Here is a 21863-nt window from a genome sequence, read left to right on the forward strand (position 1 = left end):
GACCCAAGCAATGAATCTTCTTGCAAGCCTGTAACTTTACAGGACATCTTCAAAAGGATGAGCTTTTTTTGCTAATTTTTAGAGCACTGACTGATTCAACAAAACCCAGGCACTGTAAAATGACTTTCATTTGCAGTTCTCTCAGGTCTTTGTAAAATGAAAGCGAGTCTTTCAGTATATTTGAGTTAGATGAAGTATATTCCTATTTAAAAGGTGAAGAAGCTACTGCTCAGTTACTTCAGTGAAGGGGATCCAACTGAAGAAGTTGACCGGGGGAAAAATTCTGGGCTTTTAGAAGTGGTGTCTGGATTTTAGAAGCCAAGAATTTCTCATTGTGGCTTCTTTGTTGGATCAGATGACTGATGAAACAGTGTATTTGGAAGATGCAGCCAAATCCAAAGTAACCACTTTCTGTAGTTGGGATGGATGACAACAGCTTTTGTTGTAGCTGGGTGACTTAGTTTTTTAGAAATGCCCATAATTGTTTACAAAGAAAGAAAATTAAATCAGCATCAGATAACTTCTAGAAATGGTCTCTTTTGAATTGTCATGGACATGAAATGCAGAGGTCATGCAAGACCATACTTGAGGACCTTTCAATAAGAAGGGTCTACTACTTTGAGCATGGGACTACAGCCTATCACCTTTGGAACCTCTGGTGGAAGCTTCTAAGAATGCCTACAGAATAGGTTTAAAAACTGTCTCAGTAATTTAAAATATTAATGGTGAACATGTGTTGTAACTGCAGTTAATTAAGTGTTGATAAAAGAATCTGACTGTAAACGATTACACACTCCCTAGAATATTTCCTGAGTGGCACTAACAATAGCAGCTCTTCCATACATGGCCTGAGACAGTCTGCACGAATGGTGTCTGAGTCTCCTCAGCTGGATTTGTGGTGATGATTCCTTCTCCTCTTTCCACAGCTGGGTGCTAGGAGAGTGGGCTCTGCCATAGTGGATGCACTCGGAGCCTGGCTTTTGAAGTAGTGCTTTCTCAGGGGAAGATCTTAACCCTTGTTAGAGCGAGGCTATGGAATGGCAGACACAAAAGTGAAATAAAGATGATGATGGCATGTGAGGGAGTGAGTTTAACCCTGAAGCGTGCAATAACTGAACGCAGTGAACGAATGTGACTGGGCTGTGACTCTTCAGTTCACAGGCATGCTGCTGGCTATTGTCTTGACTGAAATCGCGGTCGGCATTGCTGCCTGCACGTACAGAGAGAAGGTAGGCGTTTGTGACTCCTCGAGGTGGGTAATGTCAAAGGCTTCTAAACAACTTAATAGTACCTGCAGGACCCTCTTCAGGAATGTTCCTGGGAAGAATTCAGCTAGGAATCTTGAACAGGCAGATGCTTATATTTTCTCAGTATATGATACACTAAGCAAACTGGAGTGATGGTGGATAGGTTTTTTTTTAATAGAAAAGTAACTGATCTTGAAAGAACTCACTTCAAAATCTGATTGGAGTTTATCATTGCTTAATCAATGGCTGCCATGAAAGTAGTCACTTAAACTCTAGCTTCACTACTTATAGGGACATTCTACTGCTCTCTTGCAGAGGTTCATTGCTTAGGATCTGTCTGAAGCTCTGGCTGGGCTAGGTGGCAGCATTCACGTGTGCCTGGTGTTACAGAGGGAAGGTGGAAATCGGTGGCACTAGAATTTCAAGCCTTGGCCCAGTGGAAGGCATAAAATGCTGTGGTGAAAAATTCTTTGAACAGAATTGCAGACTTAGGTTGGGGATAGCACTAGTGCAGGAGATAGTCCAATACCACAGCATACTGCTACATCTCTGCAGATTAGGTGGGGGATGGATGTTGAGGGAATGTATGGGAACAACTGCACAGAGCAATAATTCTGTATTGTCTGTCTGAAGCCTTGGAGGGCAGAACAGAGTCCTTAGCTCTGCTTTGCTTGTGTTTCTTGGAAAGAGGGTACTAGGATAAGGGTGATGTTGGGATGATCTTAGTTTGAGATCCAGTATGAAAGAGAACTGGCATTCCTTGGTGGGATAAATAGAACCTGAAACTGATGTTAAAGCTATTTATATTCTATCTTATGCCAAGACAAATATCTTACACTTAGCTTAATATCGTAATTGAAAGTCCAAAACCATCACTGCTAGCTTCTAAATACGGAATAGAATCTGGGAGGAGGCAGTAAGAAAATATATGTTTTGGCTGCATTATTGCAGCAGAGAAGTAGCCAGAATTCATCAGGGGCTTGAACAAAACCAGGAGACTTGAAAGAAATAGTGCTTTTAACTACTCTTTGGACACGCAAATGCTTTATAGGCCTATAAACCACACAATCTTAACTGTAGCACAGATGGCTGCTACACTTTAGCTAGCTTAAGCAGCTCTTTTTCTAGTCAGTAAAGTACCAATTTTTACATTTGTCTTCGGAGCACAGTGTAGAAAGCTTAGTAATGGATGTTTTGCACATGAGTGCAAAAGGGAAATTTTCAGCATGCCTCATTGTTGATGAACTGGTCATACTACTGGTGCCACCTTATGACTGTAGATTGTTATATGGCTTTACACTATGACTGAGGCCTTGTGTGTGGCCAGGACAGACATTTAAGAGTATGACTGGAGAACCTATGGGATAATGTTCTCTCCACTTGACTCTGTGTCCTGATAAAGAGAACATGTCTCCAAAGGTACAGGCATTTAGTTTTCAATTTGGCTTGGTGTTTGATCTTCAAATAGCATGTGAAATTATTCACCAAAGATGCATTTAAGTATGAATGCAGTATCTCTGTAGATCTTAAGTTTAAAGCTGACACCATCTCATTTATATATGATCCCATTCCTGAAAAAGGTCATTTTCAGCATGCAATTGTGGTGCTTCTGTTAAACTTTGGAAAGGAAAACAGTGCATAACCATGTGGATTGACTAACCCATATCTGCACAAGCATAATCTGATGAATACTGTTCTCCTCACAGCTGCACCATAGCTTACTGAGATGCTTTCTGAAGATTCTTGATAACTATAATAGAGAATTGCCAATAACTGAAGGCATGGACTACCTACAGAGAAAGGTATCTTTCCCTTGCCTATACTGCAGTAACAGATGAAAAGAGCTACAGTGAAGATTCTACTGTGACAAATGTTAGGGATTAAAGAAACAGACTCCATTTTCATAGATTAAAAGAAAGCTGGAGACTAAAACCTGAGAAATCATTCTTCTCTACCAGAAAGATTTCTCAGCTATGCTATATATATATATATATATACACACACACACACACATATATATATACACAGCTATATATACACACGCTATGTGTGTGTATATGTGTGCACAAGTGTGCACTTTATTTTTTAACTTATTCTTGAGAAAGACCTGACATAGTCTAGGGTGTGCTGTTAGGTCTCCTATTGGGCATTCCTATCTGGCTACAGCTCAAATCATAAGAATACTCTTGGAAGTTACTGGCACTCTTGATCTCACCTTAAAAGAAGATAAACTATTGCTGAGCTTAGTTCTTCAGACTATCTGCTGTTTGACTCTGCCTGTACCTATGCCTCTGCAGGCAAAATCTGTGACTTGCCCATATAATCAGAAACTACTGAAATCCCCAAATCTGGCTGAAGGAAAATGTGACTCTAGGACTTTATTGTGCAATGAAATTACTGAAAGAATACACTGACCTTTGGGGAAGGTAGACATGACTCTCCAACACTATTAGAATTAGTCTTGCTCAGGAACAACTCGAGATGGCCTGTCTGAGTTTAATTGGAAGCAGATCACTAACGTGGGCAGCCTGATCTACCTAGGACGGCTAAGGCCAAGTCTGCATTTGGACTGAAGTTTCTGTAAAACTTACTTTAACACTCCAGAGCCGACTTGACATTCTTAACTGTTTTTGCACATTCTGGTTCCAGTGCAGTGGTGTGCAGAACTGCACTAACTGGCTCAATACTGCCTTTGAGTATCTCCATTCAGCAGTTCCAATTAGTTGCTGCAAGATGCTAATAATAAGCTGTGGAATGAAGCTAAGTAAAAATGCTTCTAGCATTAACCAACAGATATTTTGACTGTTCAGACTATAGCAAGAGAGAGCTCAGCAAGGCATCACATGTTATCAACAAGACCACTCAAACTTGATTATTCCTCTGTCTTATCTGGGGAGACTGTTGAAGTAACTACATCTATGAATTTTTTTTTCTTAATCTGTCTTAGATTCAAAACAGAAAAGTACCTTTCTCCCTTATTAGGAAAAAATAAACCCACCCTGATTAAGGATGCCTACATAAGTTAAAACCTTAAGCAAGATAGTTGAGATACTAGTAGCAATCAGCATAACTTCACAAAACACACTGTAAATTGTAAAACTTCCCGTCCATACACATTTGCAGCTTGACCACAACTGATGTCTCAGGTAGCTTATTTACACATACAGCTGTAGCACGGGCTCCACTTTAGCAAATAAGGCATTTTTGTTCCGTAGAAGACATTGAGACACTTGGACACAACAGTAAGGTAGAAGTCCTTCTGTGCATTTGCAGGGAGCTATCATTCCCCACTTCTCTGAATAAGACACTGGATTATGGACGCTCATTGCCCAAGAAGTCAGAGCAGGGAATTATGTACGGGTGAAACTCAGGTATCTTAGATTCTGGAGTATTGCCCAACCTTGGCACTTTTCCATAAGGAAAAAGGTCCATAAAAGGAAAGTGACTGTTAAGAGCCTAATGAAAGCTATGTTCAGAGTGCCTTTCCTGTCTTTGGAAGTGCAGATTTCAGCTTCAGAAAATGCTCTGGAAAAAACAAACTCCTGTATCTTCTCTCTTTCTGGCTTCAAGAAAAAGCCAGAGGAGGCTACACGATCACTAAAATTGCAGCTGCTGAGCTGCTCCTTGTAAGCTGCTCCTTGGAATAGGAGAGGTGTTTCACAGCAGCAATTACTGAACATAAACCAGAACAATGATTTAATATTGAATATACAAATTTCATACATCCCTTATGCTTGGAGGCTAAAATATAGATGGGCATAACTTGTAACCAGCTGTGCTGGCCAAGCTGGAAAGTTCTGCTGAATACTTGTTTGGCTGCATGACCAGCTACATGTGACTGAAACTGTTCAGCCCAACCACGTCAGCATTCCTCAGCTTGGCATCATAAGTTTCAATTGCAAGTCTATAACTAATGAAAATGCACTATAAAATTGTTTATTTTATAAACACATACAACATGGTGGAAGGATATCTGAGGCTGGCTTTTCCATGACCACAGTAAAACAGTAGGTGTGGAAGAATAGGCCTTCAGACATGAAAGGAAATGGTTCCTGTTTGAACTGCCTCTGCTCTCTCCTTGTTTCTGCCCTGGGATATGCGCAGAGATCTGGCATGGCTCTTTATGCTACTGTTAGCCTTGCTAATTCAAACATGGCCTCCTGGCTACAGAAACTGAAGCACAACAGCTGGTTGCTCTTTGTCTGATCCTTCAGCTTTGAGTGAGGTCTGTACTATTCTAACTGGGCAATACATTTGAATTTAAATGCTACCTTTTTTTTCTCCTTCTCTCCTTACAAACAGCAGTAAAATTCCACGTGCTACACAGAAATAACCTGTATCAGTTGACACTGCAGCCCAATCTTTAAGTATCCCTGAAAAAACCTGAAGAAAAATGGAACTTGAATTCTACATCATACATACACTCAGACTCCTCTATCATGACCCTATTCTTTTTGAGGGGGTGTTGCACTGGCATATAGTTCTCTTAGGCAGATGGATGCAGTAGCTAGTAAATATTCTGTCTTCCCTAGGAAAGCCAGGTAGTTCAATCAACTGGATCATACTCACAAGTGTGAGGGGAATGGGTCCAGGTCCATGAAAGATCTGGACCTAAGCTCTACTTCCTTGCAACATGAGTGAGTCCTAGGAACTCCCAATTTATGCGGTAACCAGCACTTGTCATATCCTGATGGCTGAAGAGCAGCAATACATACTCCAATGAGTACAAGCTACTCTGATGTCTCAAGTACAGGTGTTGAGAAAGAGGATGCCATTGGTCCAAAAGTCTCCTTCCACCTTGTTATTATGGCAGTGAGAAGAAATAGCTTTTAAGCTGGTTTAGACAGCAAAGATTAATACATCTTTCTTTTCAGTTAGCTAGGATCTTATTTTGCTACGTGCTGCTGAGAGTGCTTAGGGAAGACTATGCAAACTGGAGTGGTCAAAATGCTTACGTGACAAAATGAGTAAATTCTAGGATTTCTTTCATTTGCTGTTGATATTACTTGACTACATACAGCACTCATTAAAAGAATGACTTGACAAGAGATGTTATCAGTATTTGTCTTCTACCGAGCCTACCTGAATACTAGAGCTATGCTGACTTCCAATTTTTTTTTTTTTTTTTTTTTTTTTTTGAGTTTATTCCTGGAAGTACTTCTGGCCTTCTAAAGTCTCTCTGATGGATCTCTTTGATCTTGCTGGTTTCTGCATCCATAACAGTGCACATTCATAAATATTTTGTTACTCATTTAAAGTTGTAATAGCTCCAATTGACATATCCAAGTACAAAACAAAGAACTGTATTAAAGACAACTCTTCCCTCTGGTTTCTTAGCTTCTCCTCCTCCTAAGGAGGATTAGAAACTTGATTAGAAACCTGCACATATCTCGTGATTCAAAAATGCTGCAGTAGTAATCTCATGCTTAGAAACAACTTTGTAACATCGAGTAAGATAGATACAAATAAGATGGTGTAACATCTTCCCAGTTGACCTACACCTGAAAAAAAGTGCTCTCAGTGTGAGAACAATGCACTTAGGCATCTTGGCACCACAGATGTTTTAGGCAGCTTGCAACTAGTTTTGGCAAGGTTAAATATCCCACTTGGATATTCAAATGGAATAATGGTCCTAACTGCAAGAAGAAAACTGAATTAGTCTGTCTACTAATGAATATTTCTGCAATCATTTATTGAACACTTAATCTTTTTGTCCACCCTCTTGTTCTTTGCATAGGTATTTGTCATCTTTTCCTTCCAACAGTCTGAAAGACTAGAACTAGTTGTAGCTTTTCTTTAACCCATGCCATAGTCACAATTTAAATCTTGCTTTGCTTGTACAGTGCAATTGCTTGTAAATACTTAATTAAGATGTGCTCACTTTCATACTGTCAGCCTTACTTTGAAACCTGAGCATGAACAGTGTGAAAAATAATAAGAAACCCAGGCCAAGCCTTAAAAGCATTCTAAATCACTGAAGTCACTATTTAGTCTAACTTCTCCTTCTCAAAGTAGGAGTGCCAGTTGGCATCTTCTGTAGTATATGTTGTCTTCATACCATTTTATTGCTCAGTTACCAATAACTAAAATAATCACAGAACTGCTGCACTGTACAATGTATGGATAGTGCCCTAACTTTAAAATTTGCTCCTTGAAGTAAATCTAACCAGGGAAAGATCTTCAAACTGATAAGACTTAAGACCTTTGACCTACAAGGAAATATAAGGGAAAAGGCCAGCACCAGGAAGCACAGTAATGTTTTCTAGGGGGGAAGGGGGTGGGGGGGAGGGAAAAAGAACAACTTTGCAAAAAGAGCAGTCTTAAATTCAGGCCATTATACTGCTGTTCTCTTTCCAGAGATACTTTCCCTGAAAAAAACATGAGTTTAAATAGTCAAGTGCTGCTAAGGGGTATAACAGGAACAGAACGGTAGGAATAACACAACCTGTAACTTAAATTTACATGATTTGAATTCTTGACATTGAGATTTGGAAACACAGATCAAAGAGTACATGGGATTGGAATCATTCCCCCCACCACCAACACTCCTGTGAGAGCCAATTTGGGTGATTCATTCCAGACTCCCTGTATTTATGCCCAATAGAAGTCTGACACCTAAACAACTTTTTAACATTTCCATGACTTCCCTATAGACTGTCTATAATAGTGCTTCACTAACTGTACTGCTTTGTCAGTTTTTGCTAATGCCTAATCTGTATCCTTTGTGTCAGCTGAAGTCCGTTACTGTTTCTGCTTCCTCAGCATCAGGCTGTCCAATGTTTACCATGGGTATTGTATTCTCTTCTACTTTAGAGAAAACTAAACATCTGTAAAAACTATGACCTAAGTTGTAGAACAAAACAACTCTGCTGGTTCTTTCTTTTTTTGCCCTCACCTGGATTCTCCACTTAAATAACTTCTTTCTGCAAGAACAGTGCTCAAAACTGAAAAATGAGTCTTACCAATGATGAGTAAAAAATGATTACTTCATGTGTTTTACAGGATCTACCATGTTCTGCAAATTCTGTGATGATGGCTGCACTTTTGTCAACAGCATGACACTGGCTTAAGCTCAGCCAGTGATCTATTACAGCTCTCAACTTTCCCGCAGAGCTGCTCCCCAGCAGCTAGCTCTTCCCAGGCCTTTGTCTGTGGAACCTCCTGCCCATGTACGGTACTTTGCAATTGTTCTTCACAAAAGAAAAAAAATTAGTAGAAGTTCAATTAAGCCTTCTGCACCTAAACTCCTCTTTAAAAAAAACTGAAATAGTCAAGGCAGAGGACTGTTTAAATTCCATCCAGCTCCATTTTTATCACTTAAATTCCCACTTCTTGATTAAGCCCAACCTGGATCAAGAAGCAATGCCACTGAATAAGGAGTCCTGCCCACCCATTTCTTTGATGTTGACAGTACTGTTTGTGCACCTTCAGACATTAGATCCTTGCTCTGGTTCATCATGAAAACATACCTGGTCAAAAAGCATGAAAATAACTATACATCCAGTTTTATACAAGCCAGATTATAATGATATCAGAGTTTCTCTAGATTTTATCACATCTGTAACTGACTTCAAATGCATCTTAATGCTGCTCTTACTACTTTGAAAAGCACACAGAAGAAAACAAATAAGGATACGCATCATTTAATAGAAAAACTGTATCACCAACAGCACATCAGTTTCTTAAAAAGTTATCAAATGCTGTGCTAAGAATTAATTTTGCAATTAAGAGTATAAAACTAAGTCATTAATTTAGATAAAGGCATTTTTACCAGTTATTTGAAGTTGTACACATCAAGGGAAGCAGCACCATAACTTAATGAGGAACAAATTCCATTCATAATTTAAACAGCTAGGAGCTAGCCCTTTCATACAAAAAATACAAATATTAAGATCAGTACCATACTTATTAATATACTTTAGAAAAACCTAAGTTATCTAAACAAGTACACACCATTTTGTTTCTTCATACTCATTGTTTCATAATGCTATTTTGCAGAGTTCTTTGTAACCTAGCTATGTTGGCATCCAAGGCTGCTAAGCCGTTCTTAAAGTCCTCTTCATCTCGAGAGGTAAATGTTGAGAAAGAGGATGCACTGCATTCAGACTTCCCTGACATATCATCAAACGAAACAGAACTAACATCAGATATTTCACTGCCTTTTTTCTGAGAATTCTCTTTGTGAAAGAGCACTGGAACACGAGGGTATGTACCAAGCTGAGGTTGGTCTGGTTTGTCTGTAAAGTTTTTTGCAGCTCTACTTGGAATGTCTTCTGGCCTTGTTTGGACTTTGTCTCCTTCCAGCTTCACTGTATCCCCTGTAGCTTCAAGTGTGTTTTCTATGGGCTTTTTCAAACTGTGTCCAGCACTTTTATCCAAAATAGTAGGGTCCTTTGACACCTCACATCCGTTCTGCTGCTCAGAGTTTGAGAGTTCATAGTTGAAGCCCAACATCTTACAAGCCCCTCTGATTCGGGGTTGCATACCAGTTCTCTCAGAGATTGGCAGCTGTATTTTAGAGGCACTGCTAGTTAATGGAATATAAATAGTCTCATCCAGTTTGTTTTGGTCATCTATTAAAGTCTCAGAATCGCTAACTGTTTCTCTATCTTGCTTCAGTGAGGCTGGTAGAATTCTTGGAGCCGTGGTTTCTTCTTCTGAGAACGTACTGTTTATTTTAGTTCCTTCAGCAGCAAACTTTCCATAGGCTAGATTTAGCACTTCTAATTCCCCACTTTTGTTTGAGAACTGAGGTTCTGTATCTGTCAAAATACAATCAGTGTCTAATTTTTTAAGATAAGTCATTACCGAAGTACGCACAGGAAATGGATCAGACTGCATCTGTTTCTCATAGTCTTCCAAAAGAGACTTCGAGAGACCTTTTTCAGGTTTAGGTCTGATATTGTCTACTGTGAGGTCAGTCAGAAGCTTGGCCATACTGCCCTGCAAGGTTCTGTTAAGATCAATTCATCAAGTTAATTACTTTATTTAGCAATTATTTTTCAAAAACGTTCATATAAGCCCAAAACATTAGATTTAATTAGACTGCAGTGAAGTTATAACCCACATAAGTGAGTATGATGGCACAAAACATTAATGTAAATGTGAATCAATTTCAGGTTTCTTGAGTTTCAATTTTCAACTCACAGAAATGTGCCTATAAAATGACTAAAAGAGCACAACACAGAAAAGTTCTTGAAATTATTCTGGATTTACTTGCTTTGAGTACTACAAAATAAAGTAATTTGACAGCAAGAAGCTCTTACAAAGCATATAGAAACAGCTTTTGAAAATCGATGAGAAAACTTTTCCAAATTATTTTTCCCACTGCATCTAAGGAATATATTAAAAAGAAGAAGCTTAATAAAAGAATCATTTCTACACTTTTTTTTTTTTACTGTCTGTAGCAAAAAAATGAACATTTAATGCTCATGTATACAGCATATACAAAGACACATGTAATAAGATATCATTATACCACCACCTGGTGGTCAGTATTTAATAGTCACAGAAAAGTGTAATGAGTATAAACTTCTACTAAAAAATATGAAGTGCTGATTAAAAACATTATAGTTAATACTGATGTGAATGGCACAAACAACAGAACAGGCAACCGTTCAACTTCCTGTGCACATAGTGTACAAACAAATTTTATGTATATACCACTTTTGCATATCCAAAAGGCCCCGTAAGCCTCCCAACTTGCCACCACATACATAAAAGACCATATGGAATAGTTCTGCAAAATTTGTGAGTAATGCTACCTTAATTCAGTGGTCCAGGAGCTCCCACCTACACCCATAAATAATATCTGCGCATAATCTACTTCAAAGGTATGTGGAGTTACGGACTGGACTGCTCATTCCTATAGGAAGAGCTCTCTGTGGGTTCTGAAGGCAGACTGTTCTGCAAGCTCTTTTCATAGGGAGTGATTTCTAAGCCAATATAAGGAAAAAGAGAAATCCCTCCTTAATTAAGGTTAAGAGCTAGTCTCCAAATACTACAGCTTCAAGTATTAGTTTCCAGATCCATCCAATTCTCATGGAGCTCCTTATAGGCAGGTCTGCTATGCAAGCTAAAACTTTGCATAAATTACGTCAGGTAGCAAAAGACTTTACAACAGAACTCTAATTGGAGCACTGGAGCTCTATTTTAACAAAATTGGAGTACTATCGTAACAAAAATACAAAGAGAGGTTTTGGCCTACATGATGCTGGTGTAGTATTAAGATTACAGTAATCCAAAGTAGAGAAAAAAAAGAAAAAGTGATGTCAAGAGGCAAAAAAAATAGCTTAGTCAACAGTACCTGGTTAACTCACGCAGTCTGTTAACTTCTGCATCACGCTGACGTAATGTTATGCCCAAAATCTGATTTTCTTTCTCGGAAGCTTCCAGCTTAAACTGAAGGCTCTTCACGTTTGCTAGTGCCTCTTCCACTTCTAAAATGCCAAGTAGAATTTAGCTAATAATTCATATTAAGTTTAAAAACATTGAATGAAGAATAAACACATTCAAAACACATACCAATCTTGAGCTTGGTGGCATGAATGTCATATTGCTGTTTGTTTTCAAGCAATTCTTTATCTTTATCTTGGATACTTTTTGCAACATGTTTATTTTCTTCTTTCTGACTTTCTATTATTTTAAACAGTTCTTCATTTTTAGCCTGCAGTGACTCAAGGCCTTTTAGTGATTCTTTCAATTGACTCTGGAGCATCATATTCAGGGACTGCAGAGAAACTACTACCATGAGAAAAACATAGAAAGTTTTAAGTGTTTTGTCTACAGTTTTTGGATTTCTACACTGAACTAAGTTTTTAAATAAACTTGGTAATAGGACTTTGGCTTAAAAATAGAAGGAGAAGGGTTTTTTTGTTTGTTTGTTTTTAAGATAGGGAGATAAAACATAAGCTTCCTTCTTAGTTGTCTAGCATGTTATCCTCATTGTAAGAGGGATATAAGCATTATAAGAGGGATAAAATTAATCTGCTCCGGAGCTGAAAATCTGATTCTCAGTGTCTATGTGGAGTTCTAAACAGGCACAACATCCATGCCTATAGATGGAGTTGCATGATCAGACCCACATCACTTACTTCAGCTGCCACTAAAGGCCAGTGGCAGTATGAATACACATTATTATTTAAATATCTAAAACATAGATGTATCTATATCTTTATATATCTGTATCTATTTAAACCTTAACACAAACTGCCCCTACAAGCATCATTCTCTATTAGTACTTTACATTCATAGTTGCAGTTTTGTCCAGATGTCTTCTCATTTCTCTCTCGTTCCCTGAGTTGCTGGTTTAATATTCTTAGTCTCCTAAATGTGAATTATGAAAAAGCCCATATTCAGAAAGTTCAGAATAAGTTCAAACCCACTACATTTTGTATGAGTTTGGAAGAAGTGTCTACTTATTTTAAAAACATAAAAATGTTTTAGAAATATAGAAGTTTTAGAAATACATGGAAGTTTTAGAAATATAAATTAGAAGTTAGAAATACTTTAGAAATACAATAATAGAAATATTTAGAAGTACCAAAAAGTTTAAATAATGCATTTTCCTGCATTCCTATCTTTCTTCAATAAAACAGACCCTTTGCAAGTTCTGGTAGATATATTGCTCTCTTCTGAAGTAAAGTGCTATCCAGCTATATATTTGAGAGGTCTCCTGAAATGAGCTCTATTTCTGCATTTAAGACTAGAGTACAGAGAGACCATAAGGAGGCTAGCTATCGTAAGTGAGGTTTCCAGCTGGAAGGTTCCACTTAGAAAAAGGCCCAGTCACGGAAGAGATGGCAATGTATTTTAAACAGACTCTCAAAACACTTTATAAGAATGCATTAAACTTTGAAATACTTTTGTAAAATAGTAAGTATTACTACCATCTTACAAGGGGAATGCAACTAGACATATGCGAGTTTTGCAGCTGCCTTATACTTGCCCCATCTCGCTTGGTTATCCATTTTTCAAGCAAAAGACCACTATCTGGCAAAAACTGATGCTACTAGAACTTCAGTATTAACTGAAATCTTGTTTCAGTGTTTATGTGTTAAGTATTTTTTGAAGCTATACAGCCATAGCAACACAGCTGGTAATATATAAATATTGCACAGACAAGAATGAAATGACAAAGTTTACACCATAACAATGCTAGAATATGCAATTTAGAACACTTCAGTTAAAGATGTTTTAGGCATTTTTGAAGTAAATACAGAATCATTGAACAGTTACTAACCTACGCAGCTGGGCATTTTCACTTCTGAGAGGCTGTAGAGCTAGCGCTATTTCAGCTTGTATATTTGTACTTCCCACTACAGCTGGGAGCAATGATATACAGTCTTCTATTTCGCTCATCAACCTTAACATTTCTGAATCATCTGCAAGAGGTGAGGAAAAAAAAAACCCACAGAAAAAACTGTAATATGACAGCAACCTACAAAGTGATGTAATAGTATTTATTCTTTTAAACAAAACTTGTCTTTATTTTGACTGCCTATTTTTATTTATTCAAAACTTATCAGCTTGACTATGAAAACTGTGTGTTAGGCGCTTGATAAATCATCACCAATCAGCTCTTCAATCAGACTTGGTGGGATTGCTGTTACAATCTGTCTAAACTGCTTCTTGATCAACTCTCAGAGGATATCATTGTATATGAAATGAGAACAATCTTTGTCCTAGTGGTTACGATCATTATGATCATTCACAGTGAAAAAGAAACTCTTAAAAACAAAGTTGTGGAAAACCACTCTAAGATGTCACATATCATCTGACACATACAACTTCCAGATATTGAAGAGTGCTCATTCCTTTAACATCGCTCATGTTATTTGTATGTAATCGCTCTACTGCACAATGAAAATGTCTTTACCTTGGTCTGCCACCAGTGCTCTGAGCTCTCCCAAAAGATATTTTACTGTTCTAACTTTATGGGCTGTTTTTTCTGGACTTTCTCTTTTAGGTTTTAGAACTTTCTTGACAAAACTTGCTTGACAGCTTGTATCTCTCACAGGGGCTATGTCAAGTACATTCAGTTCCTCCTCTTCACTGATCATGTCCTCACTGTGTTCTTCGGAAGTGTCCTCTTCCTTATTACTTGAGACATTATGTTGTGCTGGACATTGACGATGAGGCTTTTGTTCAGTCCTGCTGTTCATTTCATGTGGTTGTAACAAGGCCAGGTGAGCTTGTATACATCTTATCAAATCTGCTTCTTTTATCCGTTGCTCTTGGTTTGGGGTGGTGTCTTTGCCAGAAGATGATGGAATGAATGTAGGCACTGTAGAGTTACTTGATGCACCTGATACTACACAAGGCATCACACCCGGAAGAGCAGTGGCAGACTGTATTTGTGCAGTAGCGGCAGCAGGAGCAGAAACTACTGGGCAAACCACGGTTCCTCCCATCTGGGGCACACATTCATTGCTACTGTCTGCAGGAACATCCTGGATAAACAATACTCATATTAAGCCAAAAACTAACAGGGAATTTAAGTGTTAAAGAAACTTGTCTCGCTTAATGTAGTCTTGATCACTCTTTGCAATATATATTAAAAAAAAAAAACCCTAGAATTCTTTCTGGCTTAATTGCATGATTTCCCCATTTACTAATTCAGATGTAAATCTAGTTTTGATTATCTTTACCTTAAAAGTTATTGGCAACATTAAAACACAGTTCATATTCAGTTGTTCTGCAAGGAAGAAAAAGTCTCAGGTTTTTTTTTGTTTGTTTGTTTTATAAGTACTCATTCCTTGAATTAAACCAGAACAGGGAAGGAGAAAAAAAACAACAAAACACTGTTACCTTTCATTAATTTAAGTAGATGAATTTCTTAAAAGTGAAGGAGAGCGCTAACTATACATGGACTGCCTGCAGACAGAAGGTAAGTCTACAGTCTCAAGGTGAAAGCCCTTTACCACATTTCCCAAGGTGGCAGTTGGTACTCTCCATTAGTTTTATTTTATACCCTGAAATACATAAGTATTTTAAAATGTGGCTCTAAGATACTACACAGTATCTGAAGAAATAGTCAGCTTGATCATTGGCAGGGAAAAGCTTAAAACTATATGAAAGATACGATTTCTTTATCAGGAGTTGGTTAATGATCCTAATATGCATTGTTGAGAATGTAATTATTATCAGTAATGAGTTATTTCCTGCTCCTTCTATGACTGCTGTCCACTACAGAATTCACAATACAGAAACAATAAATACAGCCAGTGGAAATGCCCCTAATTTATCTCCACACAAAATTTATTTTACGTAGCAGTATTTTCCGTCATTATCTATTCCATTCATTACTACAGGTTGAGATGTGCAATTTTTTCTCCTTTAAGGAAAATTAAAAAAAGAAAAAGAAAACTGTATATTTAAATAAATATAATTAATGAGGCAGTGCTAATTTAAAAATTTATTAATAATCTGAATCAAGCTTTTACTTACAGACCGAGTAGATAAAGGATTAGCTGAATGCTGCAGGGAAAGAGCTGGTGTGGAGGTAGGCAACCGATAATTAAGAGCTGTAACATTTTGACAACCTGTAATGAAAGAAAGTAATATTGTCACAGATCAGGGCAATTTGTGTTAAAGAGAGCAGACTCTAAAGTAGTATTTTCACTAACCAAGATTTGAAGCAGAATAAGGAGTTATATTAGGAATTTCATTACTGCTCTGTGATGGTTGGCCAGTTATCAGAGCCATCTGAGTCTGCACATGCTCACATAATTTTTGATGCATCACAGGAGTGTGTTGACTGCAAGGCACCTGAATTGGTTGAACCAGCTGATTCTGTGCTGCACTGGAAAGTTCTTTCCCAGTAGAAGGTGTGGTGGATGAGGCGTGTTTCCTATTTGATATTGGCACTATAGAGAGAAGAAAACCAAAACAGCTGAGGCTGTCCATCTTCTTGATCTACATAAACCTAGAGTGTTATCAGGCAGACTTTGGCAGGTAGATTCCTTTGAAAAAACAAACAAAAAAACCCACCCCCAAAACCCAAGCCCCTACCACCTAAGATTCCAATCGGGCTTTTATCCAGCAGCAAGCTAATCCATCTTTTTTTTCTCTTGATAGAGCAATACACACCAGCTGGACAGACAGCTGTCCTTGAAGAAAGCACAGAGATTTAGTCCTACAGAAGGCCAATTCTAAAATACGATTCTTAAAGTCTCTGCTTAGCTGTTCCCTAATCTTTTAGGCCATTGGCAATAACCCATACTAAAGCATGCTCCAAGCCTACATTTCTCCTGCTGGTTATAATCAAAACCACCATATTTTTACAGTGCTAGAAAGACCTTAGCTATATGTCCACCTTCTGTAATTCCCAAAATAAGCATTCTGCTACTTACTAGTCTACAAGTCCTGCCTGTAAGAATTTTCACATTATGCCTGCCAGATTAGACATCACAGAAAGGAAGTGGGATGGAGAGGGAGAGAAACGCTAATAAAAAGCGAAATATTTTCAACTGAGAGCCACTCTGCCTACAATATTTCATCTTGTTTTCTGTTCAAGTGCTCTGGTCACTAAATCATACGAGTTCTTGTTATTATATATTGTAACACTTTTTCCAGAAATTGTGATATGTGAGAAAGGCTTGAAGGGACACCTATCTCCAGGGCAGTTCATAGCTATGTATGCTAAAGAGATTAAGCACTGTGGTGCTTAACTCCCCAGGAGAAATGGGGTGTGGGTATTATCATTCTCCTCCTATCATTTCCTACTAGCTGGACCTGATGATGTTGGTGTTTGGAAATGCACCCAATTTTTTTTATTGTACATAAAGCTCAAACAGCTGTGAATTCTAGTAATTGTTAAAGTACTTAAGGTTTCCAAAGGTAATAAGTAATGCCTACGTCCTTTGTGGATCTATCTCTGGATCCACCTATTACAAAAGACAACAATTACCTGAAACTATGCTGGATCTCCTCAATAAGTTAAGCACTATATATACCTGAATTTAAGTCCATCTGGATTCATTAATTTAAATTACAGAAAATGAAGCCCCAGTCATTTTTCTTTTATTAACTAAAAGTTAAAACAAGATAAAATATACAACAGTATGATGTGACCAACTGTGTAGGCAAGGTAGTAATCAATACACGTTTAATAAAAAAGTTACATAAATTAATATTGAAAAAAAAAGCAAACACATGAAAATCCACTTACTGATTTCTTTCCGCACATGTTTAGCGGCAACATTTTTTTTCAACCCTTTCTTCTTGGAAGTATTTCCTTTGGTTATCAAAGGCTTGGAAATAGTTTTAACAGAAGTGGTTCTCCCAGGCTGTTTATGGATAGTCTCTCTTCCTAATATTATTTGAAACGAAAAGCCAGTCAACAAAACAAATGAAAACGGTCTTACAGAAACTAAAAATATAACTTAAATTTTTAATAGGTACAACCTGTAGCCTCATTCTGTAAAATATTCTGCAGTAAAGCTGCACAACGGTCAAGTCCATTATGAATAGTATCAACCTGCACAAAGAATACTGCAGTCAGAAAATAAGTATCACTGTTTTCTTTCAGTAAACCAAGATATTATTTTAGAAGGGACTGTTTCTCAACTCTGTCATCTAAAAAAAGTAACTGTGATAATGAGCAAAAATGTTATTTTACCCATATATTACTTTGCAATTCCCTGAAAGTTTGCAAACTTTGCAAATGCATAATTTTTGCAAAAAAACCTTAAATTGTGTTGTTGCATGCATGTCCATTTGGCAGATTTTGTTTTGTAATTGTGCATGTGTGTTTTTTTACTGTTATTTGCAGGAACAGCTAAACTATTATCCACAGGATATTATTAGTTTGGAGATAAACTGACTCAGCACTGCACAAAAACAGCACTTCTACATCACTTATTCTTTTTGGCACAGCAACTCACAAATATGGCTGTACTTCTGCCAGGGCCAGCTCTATCTTGTAAACAGCATAGCTGTGTTCATAAAATAGATCCTGTGCCTTAATAAGCTCTGTCAGAGCCCAATTCACTCCACACAAAGCCCACCCGAATGTATCTGCATTAGGTAGTTTAAACACTTTAGATGGCTTTGCAAGAGCTATTTCTAGTCCAGATGCAGTACTATCTGAATTATCCTGTTTTTCTTTTACTATTCAAGGTATTCCTTTCTCTCTAAATTAACAGAGATGATGGTATTAAAATGTCAATAATTACCTGATCTTCAGAGTCAGTTGAATAGAGAGAGTATCCAGACTCTGCATCAGAATGATAGCCTTTTCTTAAGCCAAATCTGAAAAAAAAACCCACCCCAAAACATCAAATTCACTGTTAATACTATCTCCCTAATAGGCAGCAAAGTAAAAAAAAAAAAATTACTTTTATGCAATAATAACAAACTAGAAAAACAAGAATTGTGTTCTATCAAGGAACAAAATACCTTTCCCTTTTTGCAAACTCCATCTGTATTGCTGCAACAAACATATTTAGCAGATATTAACATTTTATATCAAAGGAGAATTCAGTCTTTACTCAACAATCTCACATCAGGCTAGTAACTATACAAATTCAATCTTTTATAAATAAACACACAGCATAGGTAGTCAACCCTGTGCTTATCAAGCAGAACTCCTATTCAATTTGAGTCTTGTTTATTTGTGGGCTGCTTAGGACCCAGAAGTACTGCCTTCCTGCTAAGAACCTTTTGATACATGCAAAGAATTTTTGGCTAGTTGTGAGGTATGACAGGTATGAGGCTCCCAAATGCTCACATGTACACTCGAGCTTAGGTAGTATTCATGATTAAGGTCTTACTGTTTTCTTCCATTTGTCAATTTAGCCGCTCCTGCTAGTCTTCCAGAAGACAGCACCTGCTGATTATAGAAATAACTTTCACTTTCATGAAATATTTTCACAGTATAACTGAAGAATACCATACATCACTAATTTCAAGAACGACTTCCGAGGCAAGTCAGTTAAAGTTAATTTACAGTTCTGAGTGCAAGGAAGGAGCCCACCACAACCACTAGGGCCTGAATCTTGCATTTTTCACTTCACAAACCAAGCCCTCTACAGCACAAAGCTTTATTAACTTCAGTACCATTCTACAAATGCAGCAATTCACTTAATGGAAATGACATGGTCAAGCACAGGCGCAGACATACAAACAGACTTTCCAGACTGAAATCAAGTCTGGAATTCTCTCAGTTCTCTACTTCCTTTCTAAATGAAAAAAACGCACCTAAACTTTGGGGATTTTATGCATAAGCTACCATCATAGCTCAAATACTTACAACATCACTGATATATCTAGGTGGAAGAACACCTGAAGGAAAAAGCTTGATGCAACGCACCGTACTGATATAAATAAGCCCACTGAGCACTGAGGAAGGGCCGCTGGATCAAACCCCGGAACCCGAAAGACACGTAGTGCCCAAGGGGACTAACCCCCGCCTAGAAGCGACGCCCCCGCCGCGCTGCACTCGGCAACGACAACGCAAAACCCCAGTCACAAAATCAATCGCCTAAAAAACTATCTGAAGAGAGGGCGGAGGCCCGGCTCCAGACAAAAAGGGGCTGTAAATGACCCCCCCCACACACAAACCCACCCGGCGGCCCCCTCTCCCCGCGGCCCCCCCACGCACCTTGCAGGGCCGCGGAACCCCCGGCCTCGCCATGGCCCCGGCCCCGCGCGCCGTCCCGCTCTGCCCCCGCCTGAGGGGGGCACGCGCCCCGCGCCGACCAATCCTGAGCCGGCCTGGCTGACAGACGCGACGGCCGTTAGGAAAGGGGCGGGGCTAACGGCCGCCCTACACCGCCCCCTCCCCCCCCCGGGCTTCGTTAGGCGCCGGCGGCAGCCCGCGCGGGACGGCGGAGGGGCGGTGCTACGGAGCACGGTCAGGGATTGGCGGAGAAGGATCGCCGAGGAGCCAATCCGAGGGGAGAATGGAGAACGGGCGGGGCTAGTGTGGGGTTGGAAGAGCGCGTGCCGGTGTGACTGTTGGTGGCAGCGCTGCCGCTTCTCGGTGTCTTGGGGTTCGGCTCCCGCTTCCCTCCCCATTCCCGCGCCCCCCCCCGTGAGCAGCCCTGGCACTTGTCTCTCAGCTCAACAAAACAAAAAAAGGAATAAAGCTGGCTCTTCCTGTCTCAGTCAAGCCACGAAGTGCTGTCTGAGCCATTGTGAACCCTTGATGAGCAGCAGGCCCTGCGGGGCCTGAGCTTCTGTGCTCTCATAAATTACACTGAAAAACGGGCCTTGCGGATGGGTGAGCCACCCTCAAGGAAAAGTGAGATATCTGGACAGGGAACGCTTCACAAAGCTGTCCTATAGGCTCAGCCTGGCTGCGCAGTCCATGTCCTGCAAAGCCTCAGGGGCATGAATGGTAAGCAGGGTGGTGGGAAAGCAAAGTGAAATGCTGACGTTTTGGGTAGGGTCAAACCAGCAGCTTTTTGCTCCCTCACTCTCTTTCTTTGAGCTAGTGTGAAATCTTCTCCAGTGATCCCTTAAAACAATCGTCTACATGGGGCATAAAGGATGCCCAGTGCATCAGCTGGTGATGGTCCTTACAAGTGCAAACTGGTATTGTTCATTTTTGAAAAGCTGCTGGTGGTGGTGCTTTTAGTGTAAGTCAGAGATCGACATCATGTAAAGGGTGAGAACCAGTGTACTCAGTGCAGGATGTCAAATGATGTGCATCTGTACAAGAGAGAAAAATACTGCACAAAACCCAGCAATATTTGACATCAGACACTGTAGTGTCCTCAAAATGAGTCACTTAGTCATTGACACTATCAAACAAAAGACTTCCTCTCTTTGCATAGGCAGCAAGTGCCAATATAGGATATTTTCACTGTATTGCAATACATTAATTTAAACAAACTGGGAGATGGAAAGGGTAGGACAGCACATGAGTTGTACTTGGTATGGACAAGAAATTTTGAGGCTAAATTCCTGGCATTAGAAAATCGAAGAGATAGTAAATTGCATCTAAAGAATTCTAATGATGCACCGTTGAGCACTCAGAAGAGGAAAAGGCAGAATTAGTAATGTAGATAATCTACTTTCTACTCCTTGTGCCTATACCTTAGATAATGTTTTTAATTATATAATCACATCTTATTTTTCCATGGACTTTGTCTCTTCTCTTTGGGAGGTTGAAGAAATTGTTGTTTTGTTTAAAATATGTATGTTTTTGTGTATTTAAAACAAAGAAAGCCAGTTCTAAGAATTATGTCACGTGCATTTTGAATAATACATCCTCATTATAAACAGAATGTTTTGGGGGGAATTTTGATAAGGATGGTGAAGTTGGGCTATATTGCAGTTGGACAGAGGTGTCAAGTCAAATAAATATAGGCAGTGGGAAAGAGGCCAGCAAATGTTCAGAAGTGAGGTGAACCAAAACAAGTGGTGCTTTCCTGGGTAGATAAGTGTTTCATACTTCTTGTATATATGTGCTGCAATATGGTATGTGTGTATACAGTTATTTTGATGCTTCTAAATGTATGTTGAATTCTTTTTGCCCTATTTAGTTTACTAGTGGTCTGTATGTCCATGATGCTTGGACAAATGTAAAAAATCCTCAAAATCCACCCTGTTAAAATTTCTTTTTAGGAAAAGAGAACATACCTGCGGAAACAAGAAGGCTAACCATAA

General features: G+C 38.9%; 1 protein-coding gene across 2 annotated transcripts; it reads right to left on the minus strand.

Annotated features, from left to right (window-relative positions):
* Positions 1-8773: 8773 nt before the first annotated feature.
* CCDC14 (coiled-coil domain containing 14) lies at positions 8774-19922 on the minus strand. 2 transcript variants are annotated; one of them, XM_067299319.1, is made up of 13 exons: positions 19852-19922; positions 19022-19077; positions 18425-18500; positions 17655-17727; positions 17419-17559; positions 15875-16114; positions 15696-15790; positions 14125-14698; positions 13489-13630; positions 12493-12572; positions 11772-11990; positions 11554-11686; positions 8774-10200 (listed from the first exon to the last, which is right to left on the minus strand). In XM_067299319.1, exons 1-13 carry the CDS (start codon positions 19882-19884, stop codon positions 9219-9221), a joined length of 2844 nt encoding a protein of 947 aa, XP_067155420.1. In that variant the 5' UTR covers positions 19885-19922; the 3' UTR covers positions 8774-9218. The 2 variants fall into 2 exon arrangements, with proteins under 2 accessions (XP_067155420.1, XP_067155419.1); XM_067299318.1 differs by having other exon boundaries at positions 19022-19080; positions 19852-19903.
* Between the last annotated feature and the right edge of the window lie 1941 nt (positions 19923-21863).

The sequence above is a fragment of the Apteryx mantelli genome, chromosome 6 (assembly GCF_036417845.1).
Source record: "Apteryx mantelli isolate bAptMan1 chromosome 6, bAptMan1.hap1, whole genome shotgun sequence".
NCBI lineage: Eukaryota > Metazoa > Chordata > Aves > Apterygiformes > Apterygidae > Apteryx > Apteryx mantelli.

Bases quoted from the DNA above. Each gene is read 5' to 3' on its own strand.
- CCDC14 (XM_067299318.1), bottom strand. From the start codon at position 19,884: ATGGCGAGGCCGGGGGTTCCGCGGCCCTGCAAG. The intron at 13,631-14,124 runs GTAAAGACATTT...CACCTCTTGCAG, and splicing joins AGCACTGGTGGCAGACCAAG to ATGATTCAGAAATGTTAAGG. The intron at 11,991-12,492 runs GTAAAGTACTAA...TTCTCATGGTAG, and splicing joins ACAAAACTGCAACTATGAAT to TAGTTTCTCTGCAGTCCCTG.